This window comes from Podarcis erhardii (assembly GCF_964252035.2).
Source record: "Podarcis erhardii genome assembly, chromosome: 3".
Lineage (NCBI taxonomy): Eukaryota > Metazoa > Chordata > Lepidosauria > Squamata > Lacertidae > Podarcis > Podarcis erhardii.
Genome location: NC_138507.1, coordinates 104,135,107 through 104,155,989, shown reverse-complemented (window position 1 = coordinate 104,155,989; position 20,883 = coordinate 104,135,107). Strand labels below are relative to the sequence as shown.

The following is a 20,883-nucleotide window of genomic DNA, read 5'->3' as shown; positions in this document are numbered from 1 at the left end:
CGACGGGGGCTTTTTTCCTAAGGCCACACAGATAATTGCTAGCTAAACAAACCTCGGAATCCAGGTTTACCAGCTCAGCTCAGTTTCCCACTCAAGGACTTGGAGTGTTACTAGATCTAATAAGCCCTGCTCTGTTTTGTTTTCAAATTCTTTTAATTAATAAATGAATACTGCCTGACCGGCTCTACCGTTAGGCAGGGTGAGACAGCCGCCGCAGATGGCAGGTGCTGAGAGACAAGGAGAGGGCGTAGCTGTTTGGGACATACCATGCTGCCTTGCATCCACAAAGTTAGCTGCTTTGTGTTTGACATACCGCTTTGTGCTCAATATGATAAAAAGTGGTATATAAAAGATTCTAGTAAAAGAATTCAGTCTTTCACCTCAACACACATAATTGCATATTGGCATTTAATAACAGAATATAAAATATAAAGGGGGGGAGAAACAAGGAGAATCTGGAATTTTTTTGCTGTCCACATGCAGAAGAATATGGATATTGTCGTTTGGTATATTTTTAGGCCACCCTACATTTCAAATGGGTGCCAAGGTAGCATATACAAAACAAATTCAATACCTTACTATGCAAATACAGTTATCACAATACATAAAGTGCAACAGGCTGAATAATAGTAACTGTAAACTGTGAAGGTGTTTTTGTACAGGTACTGTAACGAACTGGGATTACAGGTAAGACCTCTCCCTTATAGCAGATGCTTCTAATCTCAGCTTGTTACATACAGTGAAGATACCAGGTAGCCTGACATCTGGCTGGTTGATAGGGGATCGAGTACTTATTTCACTCATTATAATGCACATGATTCTCTGACTTTGTCTTCTGGGTGTTTTCCTGTTGTTATTCTGTCTCTCACAGCTACAATAAGCCTACCATTACAATTATGGACTGGTCATTTCTTCGTCAGAAGGTAAACGGATAAATTTAGCAGGGGATCAAATACTTCCCCCCCTCACTGTATACGGTATATAACCTATGAAAATACATTTCTTCTTTTCTTTTCTTTTCTTTTCTTTTCTTTTCTTTTCTTTTCTTTTCTTATTGTTTCTTCTTGCGAGTTCCTGTATAACACAATCCTTAGGCTTTCTTTTTCTAACATATACAGCAACCAATAAAATATCACACTTGTATTTAAATACGCAGTCACGACATATTTAACAAACATGAAGTCACGACAAACTAGATGGATCTCCACATACCCCTGCTGTTGCAGATACCTAACCTCTGCACAAATCTATCCAATTGCAACAGAAAGAAAACCATGGCTTGTTTATCCTCGATGTGTCACGGACCCCTACATGTTCACATATTGTGGAACACGCTGTCTCCTTGGGAACATCAGTGTCCCCAACCTTAATGCATTTTAGCCATATGGCGAAGGTCCACTTGTTTTCCAGAGACTTTGAGTGACACTCTGATTTATTTTATACCTGGATCTCCCTTTAATTAAGGAATTAAGTAATGCCCCACCATTCTCCCAGTGCAGGAGCCAAAGGGGCTCAGGGTATCCAGTAAAACAGGTATAACTAAAACACATGCATTACATATAAATATGTTTTTTAAAAAACTGTTAAGTAAGTAACCCTATTGAAAGCAGCACTGGCAGCACGTAAAACCATTGAAAAGCACAACCAGGAGGACGAAATATAACACACACAGAGAGAAGACCCTGTCACGTGAGCCAGCTGGTGGCCTGCTGGAATGACAAAGTCTTTGCTCACTGGCAAAAGGAAATCTGCTTTGCTTCATCTGTCAGTAGATCAAGATGAAGCAGGTGGAAACAGGTGGAGGCAGAGGCACACCAACCATCACCAACAAAAATTCGGGTTCATCACAGGATTCAGCACAATAAAATCATTCCACACGTAATGTGCACTGGAATCGGAGTATTTGAATTACCTTCACGAAAGTAAAGACTCACAGATACTGGGCAAAACAAAACAAATTCCTTCCAGTAGCACCTTAAAGACCAACTAAGTCAGTTCTTGGTATGAGCTTTCGTGTGCATGCACACTTCTTCAGATACTGGGCATACACGCAAGCTGGCAAAGTGTGGCTGAGTCATGGCACAGAAAGTATAAATTAACTTGTGATCAATTGGTTTGGATTAATGACAAAAATCCTAAACTTCATCATCTCAAAGCCAGAACTCATCATACATTTGAGAATTACACACCTTCTAATTGCAACCTTAGATTTTGAATTTCCACAGCATCACCACTTAAAAGAGCATGTGGGTGTCGCAAATATTTGCTTGAGACAGGTACGCATCACAGGGAGCTCCTGGTTTTCTCAAGCTCCCTGTGGCACATATACCTAGAGACTTATCTTTGGAGGAAGGAGTCCTGAATCATGTGTCCAATAATGCACTATAAATCTGCTATTAACGGCAGAATATGATAAAACCCAAAAGTCTTACCTTCACCTGATGAGCCTGAAAGATCTATGATGACATACACTCTTCCTTCTGGTTCCAAATCAATCTGCAGTTGGAAAAAGCAAATATTTATTATTAGAATTCCAGTGTGTACTTTTCCTTGGGTGGGTTTGTTTCTTTACTACTAAATGTCATCTTGCAAATCCTTGTACCACATACTCAATGGAAGCCAGTGGTTTTAAGGACTTGAAAAAGTCCATCAGATTCTGATGTGCCATCTCAATCCAGCCTCAGGTCTAAGTAGGAAGGATCCTCACAAACATTTGTTTACACTGCTGGATTTCAACCTCGCAAGGTCCCCTTTCTTAATTACCTGACAACAAGTAAGGGTAACACTTTATCTGATTCTTGAATCCACAACTCTGCATATTCCAAATGTTTGGGATAGGTAAACACATGTGGGGGGGAAATATAAATTATCGAGTGAACAATATCTTCAAACAGCCTTCCCCGATCTCATGCTTTCCAGATGATTTGGACTCCAACTCCCATAATCTCCAGCCAACATAGCCGATGTTCAAGGATGCTGGAAGTTGTTGTCTAAAACATCTGGAGGGCACTAAGCGGGGGAAGACTGTAGTAAAGCAATTAAAATGTAACAGATGTTTACAGCCTTCAGAGCATTGTTGGCTTCAACAGTGGCTCCCAAAAGAATTTATGAAAACTGTCAAGAGTGTCTTCATATGCTGGAAACAGCAAAATGTGGTTGTACAAGCAATTCATGCATCTACTGTCAAGTTTTTGGGATAATACGCATAATGAACAATGCTTTGCCTGCATTTGGAACGTCTGCAGCTTTTCACTCAGGAGGCAAGTAAGTTTCCCCTCAGAAGTGTGATCCCAGCAGTAACAACAGCAGCTAGGATTCTTTATTGCTCAGAAGTGGAAGAAGTTCCCACCAAAGAAGAACGGATGAGCAAGATAATAGACTGTGCAGAACTGGCAAAATTAAGAGCAAAATTGAGAGAATCCAAAGATGAGTGTTTTATGGAAGAATGGATGCCTTTTCTGGACCACTTAAAGAAATATTATATAATATGATGAACTCGCAAACAGGATTTGAGCTATGAGCAACAGAAGTAATTACAGTGGTACCTTGGTTCTTAAATGCCTTGGTACTCAAACAACTTGGAACCCAAACACTGCAAACCTGGATGTAAGTGTTCCAGTTTGCGAACTGTTTTCGGAAGCCGAATGTGCTCCGATTTGAGTGTAACACTGATGATTTGAGTGCCACACTTCCGTTTTGAGTGTTACACTGACGATTTGAGTGTTACGCTGAGGTCTGTCTATTTTTGCTATTTATTTTGCGTTTCTGTTTTTGCGGCTCTTTTTTATATGTGACTGCGGAACCCAGTTCAGCTACTGATTGACTGATTGTGTGACTGCAGTACACTGTTTATTGCTTTCATTTTATGGATCAATGGTGTTGTTAGATAGTAACATTCATGTTAAATTGCTGTTTTAGGGGTTGTTTTTAAAAGTCTGGAATGGAATAATCAATTTTGCATTACTTTCTATGGGAAAGTGCGCCTTGGTTTTGGAACGCTTTGGTTTTGGAACGGACTTCCAGAATGGATTAAGTTTGCGAACCAAGATACCACTGTAAATTTAACAAATAGAAGACAGCATGCAGCAAGGGGGAAAATAAAAACTCCATGGAAAAAGGGGTAGGAAGTCAACAAAATAAGGGGGGGATTAAATGTATACTGGATTGTGCATGTTAAAATTGTTGCAGCTTATTAAGAATATCATTGGGGGGAAAGAAGTGTGATCCAAGAGAGTGAAAGCCAGGATCCTCTTTCTGCCACTCCTTGCCATGTGCGAAGATGAGAGGTGCTCAGGCTACAGAGTCTCCGGACGTTCCACAAGGTGCAGCAGCCAAGAACAGGCCATCTCCTGAATGTCCTTGTCCGCCTCGAGTTGGCACAAAGGCGGCAATTTCCAAATGCTATTCTCGATTGACCTTCGAAATTGCGAGGGAACATGGGGGAGGAGCTGATCTCTTACACATGCGGTGGCTATATTTCAGGATGTTAACACAATACATATTTAGTACAATGCACATTTGGCACCAGTGCACAGTGCCTGCGGTGCAGAGCCAAGGTCTGAAAAGAACTTTTTGGTTCCTGTAATTGCTGTCTTTTATAGCAGGGCAGTCCCAGGCTTGTGTGAGCGACTTTGGTTTTTTGTCTGTCTGTCTGTCTGTTTGTAACTAGAAACCAAAGTTCCACCCACTGGAACCAGATGCAAAATAAGAGGACAAATCATACTGCTTACTGCAGGGTTATGGAAGCCTTTGGACCTCCCTATATTGCTGGACTCCAACTCCCATCAGCCCCTGCATGGCCAAATGGCTCGCAATGAAAGCAGATGTAGTTCATCAAAATCTGGGAGGACACTGTTTCCTTCATCCCTGACCTATTGCATTCCATGAGGCACCTACACCCGAGTTACAACAAATAACGCATATTTATAATTGCTGATATTAAACAACTGTGCAACCACACTGGCACCTTTCATCATCATCATCATCATCATCATCATCATCATCTATTACTTATACCCCATCCATCTGGCTGGGTTGCCCCAGCCACTCTAAGCGGCTTTCAACAAGAGATTAAAAATACATGAAAACATCAGTCATTAAAAACTTCCCTAAACAGGGCTGCCTTCAGTTGTCTTCTAAATGTCAAATAGTTGTTTATCTTTTTGACATCTGATAGGATGGCATTCCACAGGGCAGGTGCCACTACCAAGAAGACCCTCTGCCTGGTTCACTGTAACTTTGCTTCTCGAAGTGAGGGCCAGAAGGCCCTCGGCGCTGGACCTCAGTGACTGGGCTGAACAATGGGGGTGGAGACGCTCCTTCAGGTATACTGGGCCAAGGCTGTTTAGGGCTTTAAAGGTCAGCACCAACACTTTGAATTGTGCTCGGAAATGTACTGGGAGCCAATGTAGGTCTTTCAAGACTGGTGTTATGTGGTCTCAGCAGCCACTCCCAGTCACCATTTAAGGCAGTGTTATCTCACTTTTGACAGACATGGCTTCCTGCAAAGAATCCTGCGGGCTGCAGTATGTTAAGGGTGCTGAGAGTTGCCGGGTGGTCTCTATTTCCATTTTGTAAAAAAAATAACTACATTGGGATTGACTGCTAAACCACCTGGGAAATTCTGTTCATAAGAACAGAAGAACCTGTTGCATCTGGCCCATCTAGTCCAGCATCCTGTTCTCACAGTGGCCAACCACATGCCTGTGGAAAACCCACAAGCGAGATTCAAACACAAGAGCACTCAGCCCTCTCATGGTTTCCAGCAACTGGTGTTCAGAAGCATTGCTGTTTCCCGGCTGTGGAGTCAGAGCACAGCCATCATGGCTAACAGCCGTAGAAGAAGAAGAAGAGGAGGAGGAGGAGGAGGAGTTTGGATTTGATATCCCACTTTATCACTACCCTAAGGAGTCTCAAAGCGGCTAACATTCTCCTTTTCCCATCCTCTCCACAACAAACTGGAGAAGAGGAGGTTAAGGGGTGATATGATAGCCATGTTCAAATATATAAAAGGATGTCACATAGAGGAGGGAGAAAGGTTGTTTTCTGCTGCTCCAGAGAAGCGGGCACGGAGCAATGGTTCCAAACTACAAGAAAAAAGATTCCACCTAAACATTAGGAAGAACTTCCTGACAGTAAGAGCTGTTCGACAGTGGAATTTGCTGCCAAGGAGTGTGGTGGAGTCTCCTTCTTTGGAGGTCTTTAAGCAGAGGCTTGACAACCATATGTCAGGAGTGCTCTGATGGTGTTTCCTGCTTGGCAGGGGGTTGGACTCGACGGCCCTTGTGGTCTCTTCCAACTCTATGATTCTAAACACTCTGTGAGTGGGGCTGAGAGACTTCAGAGAAGTGTGACCAGCCCAAGGTCACCCAGCAGCTGCATGTGGAGGAGCGGAGACGCGAACCCGGTTCATCAGATCACGAGACTTCCGCTCTTAACCACTACACCACACTGGCTCTTGAGAGCCGTCTCCTCCATCAATCTGTCTAATCCTCTTTTCCTATGATCATGTTCAGTTGGAAGCAAGCCCCACTGACCTTACTCTGAAGCAATGTAGGCAGCATTGCAGATGGCACCAAAGAAAGCACACTGCCCTTGCGGAAGCTAAACCGCGTTGACCACGACCAATGCTAAGTGTTAACTCTGCAAACTGTGTCCACGGGAGGACAGAGAGACGGGAACGCAGCATTCAAACTACATCCCTCTAAATCCACGTGGGATCTGCTACAAGGAAAAGAGAATCCAGAACCCAACTAAAATGCTTAAATAAGCATCGCGTTCATCCACAATCATAATGACTACTGTGCGCCAATAATTAAAGGAAGTGAAAACTCTCTCTCTCTCTCTCACACACACACACACACAAACAAACACAGCTGAGCATCAATGCCCCACAAACTGCACTTTGGTCATTAGTTCTGACAAGTGGCGTTTACTTTTTAATTATTTACAATAATGTTTCGGTAATGCGAGAACTCTGCGGATCCTGCCAGGATTACATCATTGCTGGGAAGAGGAAGAAGAACTGCCCTTTTAGGGAATGTGCTAGAGTATTAATGCTATATTAACATCTTGGTAGATGTTCCTATTTATTTATTCCCCCCTTTTAAGAGTGGCCGGAGTGGCTTTCGATCAAAGCGGCTTACATCTGGACCTCGCCATCTCAGAAAGTGGAAAATGCAGATAATTATCGGATTGCGTTTCATAAAGAAAGTGTGTGGTGGTGGGAGTAGGGGTGAGGGGGCGGAGAGAGTGAGACAATGCTAATGACTGGAGGGAATTTTCTGCCCAGGAAAGAAACGCATTGTCAAATGTGGTGCTATGTCTATGCTGAATTTTAACCTGCAAACAAAGCTGACTTGATCCATCTATATGAAAACGCATGAAATTAAAATCTCACAGATTATCCCCCTAACTACAAAGAGGAGCCAGAGTGCCCTGGGTGTGAGTGGCGAGACAATTAAAAACAACCCGTGCATATGAGCAGGAAAGAGTCGAAAACTTTTTTTTAAAATAGGAAATGGTGACAGTTGTGCTGGTGAGGATTCCCACCCCCGATGAAATTCAGCAAAATATCAGCATTTCCTGTGGGATCAAGACAGGCACTGATAATGTCAAAATGTTCCCCTCCCCTCCTTTGTAAACGTTTTAAGTGCAATCTATTAGAAGATCAGAAGAGCAGCGTGCGAGGTAGATGTTTTGAAGTTAAGAGATGATGGCTGTCTTTGAACCATGTCGGTAATATTCTGCAGATGGCCCCCTAAAATAAAAGGAATCCATATTCCCCGTTGTCCCAGCTTATCCCATTCGCACACTACGTTCACTTTCAATCCTTTCTGTGATTTCAAATCCCTTAGATAGCGCCAGCCTAACCTTTACATTGCAGGAACGTTAAATATAAAGTTGGGGCAGAACCACATCATAAAGGTAAAGCTAGAGGCGGACCTAGCTGCTCCAGCACCCGGAGCGGTGCACATGCTGTGCACCCAGGGGCGGGGCTAGCTGCCTTCGGGGGCGGGGCTAGCATCCGGGGGCGGTGAGGTCACCCCTCCCCCAGGGATGACACCTGGGCAGGCCGCAACGACCACACACCCCTTCCTCTGCCAGTGTGTAAAGCACATCCAATATACATGCCTTTCAATAATTGCTGGGAACTGTAGTTTCCTCATCGCATTACAGTGGTACCTCGGGTTACAGACACTTCAGGTTACAGACACTTCAGGTTACAGACTCCGCTAACCCAGAAATACTACCTCGGGTTAAGAACTTTGCTTCAGGATGAGAACAGAAATCATGCTCTGGCGGCGTGGCAGTGGTGGGAGGCCCCATTAGCTAAAGTGGTGCTTCAGGTTAAGAACAGTTTCAGGTTAAGAATAGACCTCCAGAACGAATTAAGTTCTTAACCCGAGGTACCACTGTACTGCAATTTCCAGTACCCTTAACCAACTACCGTTCCCAAAATTCTTTGAGTGAAGCTGCATGCTTTAAATGTGTGTCAGGTGTGGATCTTTGGGGACGTTATTTGTGTTTGACTTTGTACTATGTTTTTGCCAACTCCGTTAGTTTTACCATCTTCTTCTTCTTCTTCATCATCATCATCATCATCTCCATTGGGAGGCAGGGGTGAACCCACTGCTCCCCCACATCTCAAAACTCACCCTCAGCTGCTTTTTACACCCCTCCCCCAATGTATTCGATTGGTATTTACCTCACAGACACAGCCCTATCCAAATGAGCTTTGAGCTTTTGATCACATTTTGCTCAAAATAAAGGGGGGATGGGAACCCAGCTGCACCCAATATTTTTAAATTTACATACAACTTCTGGTCTGGATTGTTTAATACCTCTAAAACACACCCTTTTAAAGGGAAAGATATGAGGTTAAAACCAAGGTGTTTAAAAGCAAACGGGACATAAATATTCTGCTTGGGAGCTTTCAGAAGCTACCACAGAGAATTCTGACAGAGCCGTTCAAGAGACATTGAAGTTTTGAAATCGGGGACATAAAATTTTCATATTATGCTTTGTCAGAGGCAGGAGGACAAGACTAATTGTCACATTGATGCGAGGGTTTCTGTTCTGTCACGACACAGCGTGGTGACATTTTGATACGGCTTGCCGAAATGTAATCCTCTTCATTCCCCTGCAGCTATGCAGCATCTCACCCGTTGCCAAAACACTCTGCTAACATTTGTCACCTCCAAAGTGTTTGCATGAGTAATACACAAGGCCCTAATTCAAAAAGGAAGCTGAAAACTTAGGAAGCACCAAAAGCAATTGACCTGTAAAATTTGCCCTCCCGCCCACATCAAGGCATCTCCACATGACTCTGACAGCTTCATTTGCTTTGCAGAGCAGATATTGAACCCCCAATGGCCAGAATGCTCATTTGTACTACAAATGCCTTCTCATTATTTTATTAATAATGGAGACAGCAAACATAATGGCATGAGGCTTTAAAAATAAATTTAAAAAAGCTTTACTGAAACCACACGGAACCCCCATGGTCTTTTTCCTTTATGAAAACCAATCACTGGAACACAGGAACCTGCCTTGCCCTGGGTGAAGTAATTGGTCCATGTAGCTCAATACTGTCTACACTGACTGGCAGCGGTTTTCCAGGGTTTCAGGCAGGAGTCTCTCCCAGAGCTGGAAATGCTGGGGATTGAACCTGCAACCTTCTGCAAGGCTGTCCATGGCTACTAGCCATCGTGGCTCTGCTGTGATGCCACAGTTGGAGGCAGCAATGCTGGAAACCACAGGAGCGGATGGCTCTTGTGCTTGAGTCCTGCTTGTGGGGCTTCCCACTGGCAACTGTGAGAACAGGATGCTTGACTAGATGGGCCAACGGCTGGATTCAGCGGGCTGTTCTTATGTTGTTGTTGTTTTAATCTAGCCAGTGGAAAACAACTTGCAGACAGAATAATCACAACATTCTGAAATCAATTGATTTGTTAAAGCCAGCAACGTTAAAAGCCAATGTTCCCAAATTATGGGCCATGTGAATTCAGGACACCAGTAATACAGCAAAATGACCAGCGAACAGCTATTGGAAATCATTTGCAAAGCAACAGACAGAGAATAAGCTTCTTTATCTGCATAACGTCCATGGGAAGACAGAGGATGCCCAACCAAAAACTTGGGGGGGGGGGATGATGTACAGGAATTATTTTTTGCTCAAGTTACATAATTGTTGTTGTGATTGTTGTTAGCCGCCCTGAGCCCAGCTTCGGCTGGGGAGGGCAGGATATAAATAAATTTATTATTATTATTATTATTATTATTATTATTATTATTATTACTACTACTACTACTACTACTACTACTACTACTACTATTATTATACAAACTCAGTGTGAAATGGCTGGAAATGGAATTTTTCAGTAAGTTTAGATCTGTGTCCTCTGGTGATGCAATTCCTCTTTTTGGCCAAGTCAGACGTGGTCAATCTATGCCACATCGATCGTGGTGGCACTCGCTTGGTACCTGTAAAGCACTGTTACACCATTTTAACAGCCCTGTCTCCCCACACATAATCCTAGGAACTGGAGTTTGTTAAGGCTGCTGTTTGTTAAGTGTACTGGAAGAAGCAAAGATCACAAGCATCAAGGCAATGATTCTTCAACATCAACTTCGTTGGACTGGTAATGTTGTGCGGATGCCTAATGATTGTCTTCCAAAGCATCTACTCTATTCCGAACTTTAAAATGGTAAGTGTAATGCTGGTGGTCAACAAAAAAGGTTTAAAGATTTTCTCAAGGCAAATCTTTAAAAAATATAGTATAAACACCGACAACTGGGAAACACTGGCCTGCCAGCGCTCCAATTGGAGAACAGCTTTTACCAAAGGTGTCATGGGCTTTGAAGACACTTGAACTCAGGACGAAAGGGAGAAACGAGCTAAGAGCTAGGCAAACCCTCACCGTGATGAACTCCCGCCTTGAAACCAATGTCCCCACCATGGAAGGATGTGTAGATCTAGAATTGGCCTCCACAGTCACCTACAGACTCACTGTTAAGACTGTGCTCATGGAAGATAAGCTTACTCGGCTACGAGTGGTCGCTGAAGAAGAAAGTAGAAGGCTACTGGGAACTATAGCTCCGTGAGGCGTCTCCTAACAACTCACAGCACCCTACAGTTCCCAGGATTTTTTTGGGGGGGTGGGAGCCATGACTGTGGAAGTGGTATATAAGTACAGATGTGATGTACAGCAGAATCCCTTAGCCATATAAAAGGAACTCACGCTGTGATTCTTCCCTCATCTGTGCACCATCCTCCTTTCTTAAAAGAGTGGGACAATGGCAAAATGGGAAGGAGACACAGTTTTGAGCTGCTCCAATGAGATTTCGGCTCCAACTTTACTGTTATGGTATCATAAGGAGTCATACTGCAGCAGCTCCAACACTGTGCCATTGGCAGCAGAAAGGGTTCCTAGTCAGAGGCTTCATAACACTGAAATTACATCAGGCTCAAGGAAAAATATGCCGAGGAAAAAGAAACCCACGTTGGATGTCAGAAGGCTTGGCAATATGAGTTCCATCATCTCTATAAGTTCACATAATAAAATCTCTGTCCACAACTGACATTCACTGGCACACTTCTTGGCAGTTTCGGCAGAGAGACAGCAAGTTCGCTGGACATGGAAACAATTACTCAGAGGAGGCTGAACTACTTTTAACCCCAAACGCATGGATCATTTCCCCTGGCCAGAGGAAACTGGAGCACTCTGGGAGAAAACGCCAGGATGGTGGCCTCAATCTGTATTGAATCTATGAATAAGTTCGGGGTAGTATTTTAATTTCCAAGGCTTTTGTTAAGGACCTTCTCAACAGAAATGCAGCATGTGAATCAACTTTGATCTGATCCCTCTCTTTTTCACACGTTATGTTTACTTTAGCCCTCTTTCACGATGAAAAAACTTCTTGACATTACATTTCTGCTCTCCTCCCACCCTAACAATAGGGCCCTGCAAAAGTTATTTCTTTATTTAGAGCATTCGTACCCGGCTGTTCAGGCAAAACGGCTCCTAGAGTGTTTTACATGCAATCAATTAAAACAAGGCATTCCCTGCCCATGGGCTTAAAACCTAAAAACAAACAACCATGATGTGCAAAGGAAAAAAGGGGCAGTGGGGAGACCAAACTCATGTCTTCCTTTTGAAGAATCCTGGTGACTATATGTAGTCTTTTGGGGAGATGAATTGAGAGCATTAAACAAGTTTAGGCCTGTGGAGCAGAGAGATCCTAAATGATAACAGGCTGGTTTAATCAGGAATGAGCTCCTCTCCTCTCATACGCAGTTTCCTTTCTGTTTCTGCATTATAGCAGAACCCATAATTTGTTGCAATGTCCGAACCTGGCAAACTACAGTTTGAGCTCCACCTGGTACGCAGGCTAAGACCCTACCTGCCCACAGACTGTCTCGCCAGAGTGGTGCATGCTCTGGTTATCTCCCGCTTGGACTGCTGCAATGCGCTCTATGTGGAATTACCTTTGAAGATGACCCGGAAACAAACTTATGGACTTTGTGGAATTAGATAAAATGACTGGAAAAATTAGATACCAAAAAGATCACAAGTTCACTCAGGACTGGAGAAAGTTTACGATATATCTGGAAAATATTTGTGATGAACAGACAACGCTAGTTGGATTTAAAGAGGCTTTGTGATGAGAAAGGGTATTATAAAGAGAAAAAGAGATGTAAAGATATTATAAACTGTCAATATATTATAAAGGAAATGCGGAATAAATATTAAAATATGAGGATTGTGGGGGGAGCTGGTGGAAGTCAAAAAGAAAATTTGTAAATTGGAAAATATGGTTGTATTCGAACAAATTTGTAAAAGAAAATTTCTTAATAAAAAATTAATTTTTTAAAAAAGAAGATGACCCGGAAACTGCAATTAATCCAGAATGTGGCAGCTAGACTGGTGACTGGGAGTGGCCGCTGGGACCACATAACACCGGTCTTGGGAGATCTGCGTTGGCTCCCAGTACGTTTCCGAGCACAATTCAAAGTGTTGGTGCTGACCTTTAAAGCCCTAAACGGCCTCAGCCCAGGATACCTGAAGGAGCGTCTCCACCCCCATCGTTCAGCCCGGACACTGAGATCCAGCGCTGAGGGCCTTCTGGCAGTTCCCTCATTGCAAGAAGTGAAGTTACAGGGAACCAGACAGAGGGCCTTCTTGGTAGTGGCGCCGGCCCTGTGGAATGCCCTCCCTTCAGATGTGAAGGAAATAAGCAGCTATCTAATCTTTAAAAGACACTGAAGGCAGCCCTGTTTAGGGAAGCTTTTAATATTTAATGGTGTATTGTTTTTAACATTTGATTGGGAGCCGCCCAGAGAGGCTGGGGAAACTCAGCCAGATGGGCGGGGTATAAATAATAAATCATTAGTAGTATTATTATATATTATTATTATTGAGCCTGCTTTCCAAACCAGAATTGGAAATCCATGATTCTGTTGGTTTTGGATTATGCCTACGCATAACTTACATGTATCCGCTGCCTGTCCCCTTACCCGCCCCCACCATGGAGCAAATAGCAATGGGTAAAGGATTCAGGTCAGGATTAACAGTACTGGGGCTTTAACCTTGCCTCCTGCAGTGCCCCACTGCCCTGATGAAACCCACTACCACCACCAGTGGGAGATGCAGGTCTCCCAAGCATCACATCTTGTTTGAACCAGAGTAGTTTGCGCAAGCTTGATTATCATTAAGAACATGTTCATCAGGAACAGAGGCATGCAGGAATTTCTCTGCCAACTCTGCGGCTCACAAAATCCAAAGCTCAGCCTTCCAACCTTTCCCCCTTGCTTTTGTCAACATGCAAGGAGGCTCCTAATCTGCTTCTTATCTGGTACTTGAGAGCCAGCCAAGGAAGGAAAGTAGACTGTGGTCAATCTTCTGTACGAATACAATCATTTGGAAGTTCCTTCATAATGCACTCCCTTCCATTTCCATCCATTAATATAATGAGAAATGATGGAATGTGCAGAAAGAGATTATGTATTATTGATATTCATAAACAGAGCCAACTTGCCTTCAGGATTTAACTGCTCTGTTGGGTTAACACAACTCTCAGAAAAAGGAAAGAAACATCAGCTGGGATGGCAGAGTTGGAGGTCAAACCATTTCCTGCATTTGAACTGCAGAAAGAAAGAACGAAAAAGAAAGCCAAAGCGATTCAAGGAGGTCGTTTTCCATATTCTCCAAAAGTTGGTTTAAAATGCATACCTAGTCGTGTTCACCTCATGTGCAACTGCAGCTACATGGACGCAAGCAGTATTCCATGTGCAGCTATGCGTATCTTTGGCATCAGGGTAAAGGAAAAACACTGGGAAGGCAGTGTGGTGCAATGGTTAGAGAGTCAGCCTAGGGCCTGGGAGACCAGGGTTCAAATCTCCACTCAGTCAGGAAATTCACCAACCTTGGGACAGTCAACCCACCTCACAGGATTGTTATGGGGATTAATAATAATAATAATAATAATAATTATTATTATTATTATTATTATTTATACCCCGCCCTCCCCAGCCAAGGCCGGGCTCAGAGAGGCTTAGAAGCAATAATAAAAACAAGTTGAATGATTACAACTTAAAAACAACATTAAAATACAACATTAAAATATTGAAACATTAAAACATTAAAATGTAGCCTCATCGCAGGAGGAGAAGGAAAAGAAAAAAGAAAGAGAGGGAATCAAATTCACTCCAACCCAAAGGCCAGGCGGAACAACTCTGTCTTACAGGCCCTGCGGAAAGAAATCAGATCCTGCAGGGCCCTGGTCTCATGAGGCAGAGCGTTCCACCCGGCCGGAGCCAGAGTTGCAAAGGCCCTGACTCTGGTTGAAGATAATCTAACTTCCTTAGGGCCTGGGACCACTAGGGTGTTGCTATTTATGGACCTTGAGGCTCTCCATGGGGCATACCGTAGGTACGAGGGTCCTAGGTCAAAAGCAGCACCTTAAATCTGACCCTGTACTCCACCGGGAGCCAGTGCAGCTTGAAAAGCACTGGGTGAATATGCTCCCATGGCAGAGACCCCGTGAGGAGCCTCGCTGCAGCATTCTGTACCCGCTGGAGTTTCTGGGACAGCTTCAAGGGCAGCCCCGCATAGAGTGAATTACAGTAGTCAAGCCTGGAGATGACTGTCGCATGAATCACTGTGGCCAGGTTGGGGCGGGAAAGGTAAGGGACCTTTTAAACAAAGAAGGGAAGAAGCTCTTTGGGGGGAAAAGGTGTAGTATAAATACAATGAAAATAATAAATAATACTAATTTCGCTTAAGTAAGAAGTGGCTAAAATACAGAATCAAACCCAGTTAAAATATAAGGAGGGTGCAGAAGCTTCAAAAAGGTAGTGTATACAGAATTTCTCTTTATGTTTATGGAAGCGGAAGCAAGAAATTTACTCCTCACCATCTCTCCCGCTGTCTAGGCCCTTTGATATACAACGGGGGTTAAAGAGAAATGCAGGCTTTTAAGTGCACTCAAAACAGGCTTTTAAGTCCGCTCTAAAATAAATATTAATAATATTAAAATAAATACCGAGATGACACACAAAGCAGTGACAGAACGCAGCTTTGCAGGGAGTGTTTAAACAATGTGCCCTCCCTTTCAAATACTTCTTCGGGCTCTTGCCTCCCCCCCCCCCCAAGTATTTAACAATCGATTTGCATGCTTATGAAATAAACAGTAACTTTCGGTCAGTGCAAATATCAACACTCGGAGAATGAAAAGCAAACTGTAAAGCTAGCTTTGTTCCTGGGATTTCCCTTCTTCTCCCCAGCACAGAGAGGTTGATTCCAGTTCCTGGTAAGGCCTTTTCAGTACTGGCCCCGACTTGGTGGAACGCTCTGTCACAAGAGACTAGGGCCCTGGGGGACTTGACATCTTTCCGCAGGGTCTGCAAGACAGAGCTGTTCCGCCTGGCCTTTGGTTTGGACTCGGTCCGACCCTTATGTTTCTCTCCCCTTATGGTCTAGATTTATCGGCTACTTTAAAATGAGGCTGCATTTTAAATCACATTTTAACCTGTATTTTAAATTGTTTTCACTCCCTCTCTTTTTCTCCTATTATGTTTTTACTGTGATTTATTGGTGTTAGCCGCCCTCTGGCAGGGGAGGGCGGGGTATAAATAAATATTATTATTATTATTATTATTATTATTATTATTATTATTATTATTATCATCTTCAGATATCTCAAGGGTTGTCACGTGGAAAACACAGCATGTTTGGTTTCTGCTGCTCCAAAGGGCAGGATCCGAACCAACGATTCAAGTTACAGGAAAGGAGGTTCCAAGTAAATGTTAGGAATAACCTTCTGGTGGTAAGAGAGGTTTAACAGTAGAACAGACTACCTTGGCAGAATCTCCTTCATTGCAGCCGTGCAAACAAGAGGTCGGATGACCATCTGTCAGGTATCTTGTAGCTGTGATTCCTGTTCTTGAGGTCCCTTCCATCCCTACAGTTGTTTGAGTCGATGCCTTGCCTAATGGCCCTCCAAACCATGGAGCCGACACTGCCTTTTTATTTCTTTAACCTGGAGGTGGCAGTCTTGAGCCTGAGGCTTTCTGCAGCCAAAGCAGACATTCTTCTGCTGAGCTATGGTCCTTCCCTGAGAAGGGCAATTGGCCATGTGTAAGAACAGGAGACAATGGGGGGAATTGCAAGTGGGGAGAGGCCTAACATAATGCGTTTTTGTATGTTTTCTTCATTATTATATGCATTTCTATGCACACTTTACCCAGTTACAGTGGTACCTTGGGTTAAGAACTTAATTCGTTCTGGAGGTCTGTTCTTAACCTGAAACTGTTCTTAACCTGAAGCACCACTTTAGCTAATGGGGCCTCCCGCTGCTGCCACGTGATTTCTGTTCTCATCCTGAAGCAAAGTTCTTAACCCAAGGTATCATTTCTGGATTAGTGGAGTCTGTAACCTGAAGCATCTGTAACCTGAAGCGTCTGTAACCCGAGGTACCACTGTCTATGCATTTAGCAAGTCAGAGGCTGTATGCACCTGAATATTAGTTGATGGGAACCACTAGTGTGGAAAATGTTGTTGTACTCAGACCTTGCTTTGGGGCTTCCCACAGACACCTGGTTGGCCACTGTGGAAATGGGATGCTACGACCACTGGGCCCATCACCTCCTGGCAAATAGAAGGGGAAGAAATGGAGGCAGTGAGAGATTTTACTTTCTTGGGCTCCATGATCACTGCAGATGGTGACAGCAGTCACAAAATTAAAAGACGCCTGCTCCTTGGGAGAAAAGCGATGGCAAACCTAGACAGCGTCTTACAAAGCAGAGACATCACCTTGCCAACAAAGGTCCGTATAGTTAAAGCCATGGTTTTCCCAGTAGTGATGTATGGAAGTGAGAGCTGGACCACAAAGAAGGCTGATCACCGAAGAATTGATGCTTCTGAATTATGGTGCTGGAGGAGACTCTTGAGAGTCCCATGGACTGCAAGAGGATCAAACCTATCCATTCTGAAGGAAATCAGCCCTGAGTGCTCACTGGAAGGACAGATTGTGAAGCTGAGGCTCCAATACTTTGGCCACCTCATGAGAAGAGAAGACTCCCTGGAAAAGACCCTGATGTTGGGAAAGATGGAGGGCACAAGGAGAAGGGGACGGCAGAGGACGAGATGGTTGGACAGTGTTCTCGAAGCTACAAATATGAGTTTGACCAAACTGCGGGAGGCAGTGGAAGACAGAAGTGCCTGGCGTGCTCTGGTCCATGGGGTCACAAAGTGTCAGACACGACTAAACAACAACAACAACAACAACACCGACCAGATGGACCACTGGCCTGTTCTAGCATGTTCTTCTTAGGCTCTAGAGGGGCTGCTGCACCCAGATCCAGCTTGCGGACTTCCAAACTTACCTGGCTGAGAGAAGGGCAATGGACTCAAGTCTATTGCTGGGTTTGTTGCTGCTCCTCCTCTGCCTAACTATTGCTACTAGAGGCAGTCAATGAGCAAGAAATGGCAGCTACTCCTCCCACCACTGGGGAGCTGATATTTGCGTGCACATCCCATCTGGGCCAGAGGAAGAGGCTGGTGAAGAAGCAGGTGGCAATGGTAAAGAGGAAGAGCAGGTCCAGGGGTCTCTCGTCATCGGATTCCCTGTGGGATGTGGGTCTTCAGCAGCCATTTAGGGCTGGCTCTGCAACACACCAATCGTGCAACGCCGCGCATATTTATTTGGAACGAAGCCCCACTGTGTTCACTCAGGCTTACTATAAGGCAATTGCGTTGCTCAAAACAGTTTTGCGAACAGGTTCTCCTCTTGTTCAGTAAGAGCCATTGCCAAGAAACCAGACGTGGAAGGTTTTAGAAAACAAGCTATTATTTTCTTTTAAGGCTTCAAGATGCCATCAAGATGCCATCGGATGCAGGCAGATTAGGAATTTTGGTAGGCTCATCTGCCAGACTGCAGGAAAAGCAGAACACCCAGGGAGGCTGTGGAGTTCAGTTGTTCAGACATTTGCTGCTGGGAAAATGGAAATATCAGTCAAATGCTTCCAAACTCCTGCAGCACAAATGTCTGGACACATAGGGGTCCCTCCCTGCAAAAGATTAAAATGACTGTTTCTAAAAGTGAGTAGATTGTTCCCGCCTGAAATAAATGTACTTTTGTTCCTGGAGTACACACACCCAAACACCACCGAAGAATAGTACAGAGAGTGACTTGATAAATGCTTGGAGATGCGATTGAGGATCACTTCATTGTTTGCTTTATTTATACAGCTTTCCTCTCCCTCTGAAGATGGTGTGCCTCTGTTTACTTTAGAAGATTAGAAAGGGATTAATGAAGCCAATTCTCTTAACAAAATGGCCATCTCCGCTGAAGGCTGCAAATTACTTATGATTCATGCTGGCTTCCTCTCCACTTCCTTAGCCACAACGAAACCAAGGCAATCCCAATTTCAGGCACAAAAAGAGATCCGTCCTTACCTGTATTTAAGGACAGGGCGGAAAAAGACTCTGCCCTGGCAGACACCACATAACCCCATGTAAACAAAACAACTGGTTGGGGAAACAGAGTGAAGGCCAGGCCAGGCCATGTCACAGGAAACAGGTCAACAGCAGGCCAACAATCTCTATTGAAAAAATGAGCTTGAGAGGGATGCAATACAGAACAATCCAGAGTCTCTGGCTACAGACCTATTTTATTTTAATTGTACATCTTCTGCCCCAGCTGCAACAAAACATATCTCTCCCACGTCGGTGTCTGCAGCCTCGGCAGGCACTGCAACCTTCCAACAGATTCTGGGCGGCTTCCAGAATTTTATGGTCTTAGATATATGGCAACGTTCATAACCACACGTACATAGATCAGCACAGGAAAGCCAACCTGGAACCATTTTGATTCCTAAACTGAGCAAATGTTTCTCTGCATGGTCAAAATGGAAAAGCCTCCCCATTGTCTCTTCCTTCACAAATCCTGTCTTAATCTGTGTTTGAATAAGGGTGTGAGCCTTATCATTACAAAAGACTGGCCAGGCTCCCCAAGAAATCCAATCAAGTAACCTGCCAGACAGGAAATAAACAAGAGTTTGGAAGAAGAGTTTGGATTTGATATCCCGCCTTTCACTCCCCTTCAGGAGTCTCAAAGCGGCTCACATTCTCCTTTCCCTTCCTCCCCCACAACAAACACTCTGTGAGGTGAGTGGGGCTGAGAGACTTCAGAGAAGTGTGACTAGTCCAAGGTCACCCAGCAGCTGCATGTGGAGGAGCGGAGACTCGAACCCGGTTCCCCAGATTACAAGACTACCGCTCTTAACCACTACACCACACTGGCTCAAAGCGACAGGAGAAAACAACATGCAAATGTTCTGTTTTAGATCGCCTTATCTGAGGGGTGGTCTTAGGTTACACCCCTTCTGTGATGAATGCATAATGTTTCTGGGGGTGGTCTTGATCTACAGGATGGGAATTTCAAAAGTCTTTATAAGCCCTTGCACAGCAATTTTGGGGGTCCTCCTCTCCTGCGTGTGAGGGGAGTACCCTGTTGCAACAGATCAATAAAGATCAAGCTTACTAGCTGCTTTGCTTCTCAATATTCTCTGGTTGGCCTCTGTTATTTTCTCCTACCAATAGGGAACCTATGTAAGGACTCTATATGGGCTCTTGGATACCCCATAAGGGAAAAGGGCATATTTTTTATTTACAACACCTCCAACCATGGAAGCAGAATGTAGCCATCACAGACCCTCCAAGTGTCCCTGTTTCCCAGGGACAGTCCTGGATTTACAGAAGCCGTCCCAGTTTCTGATCTGATCCTGGAATGTCCCGCTTTTCCTTAGGACATCACTATTTTCATTGGAGAAACGTTTGAGGGTACGGAAACAAGATTTCAAACAATGCTCTCGTTATCAGGGCTGAATATCAAAAACAAGAGATTTAAAACTAGAGAGAGAAAGAGAAGAGAGAGAGAGATGGTGTTATCCAGATGGGCTTGTGTTTAACTGAGCTCAAGTGAAAGGCTTTTAAAACCAAGGACTATGAAGGTTTAAAAACAGGGGCACTGTAATTAGTTTACTCCACAGAATTAGAGGCTGGGTGGCCATCTGTCATGTATGAACTACTTGAGATTCTTGCTTTGGGGGCGGGGTTAGACTAGATGACCCCCAAGTTCCTTTCTAAGTGCGGTTCTATGAGCATGGTAGTAAAAGCAGAAAGTAAAAATTCTGTGAAATTTAAAGAGAGGGACTTCTACCAGGAGATGCAGAGAAAGTCTGTTGCAGTTCTAGACGTCTTCCAGCAAGGGATGGAAGAGGAGGGGCCCATGACACTTTTTATTATCATTTTGTCCAGCTCTAAGACAATTTCCTCTCAAGTAATGCAACCCCAGAAACTGCTTTCAAACACCAATTCT

General features: G+C 44.0%; 1 protein-coding gene across 1 annotated transcript in view; it reads right to left on the bottom strand.

Moving 5' to 3' along the window:
- PRKCE (protein kinase C epsilon) overlaps positions 1-20,883 on the bottom strand; it is a 328,939-nt gene that overhangs the window by 182,762 nt on the left and 125,294 nt on the right. Inside the window, exon 2 of the mRNA XM_081854659.1 lies at positions 2,433-2,496. Within this exon, the coding sequence (XP_081710785.1) occupies positions 2,433-2,496 (64 nt within the window). The remainder of the gene's footprint in view (positions 1-2,432; positions 2,497-20,883) is intronic.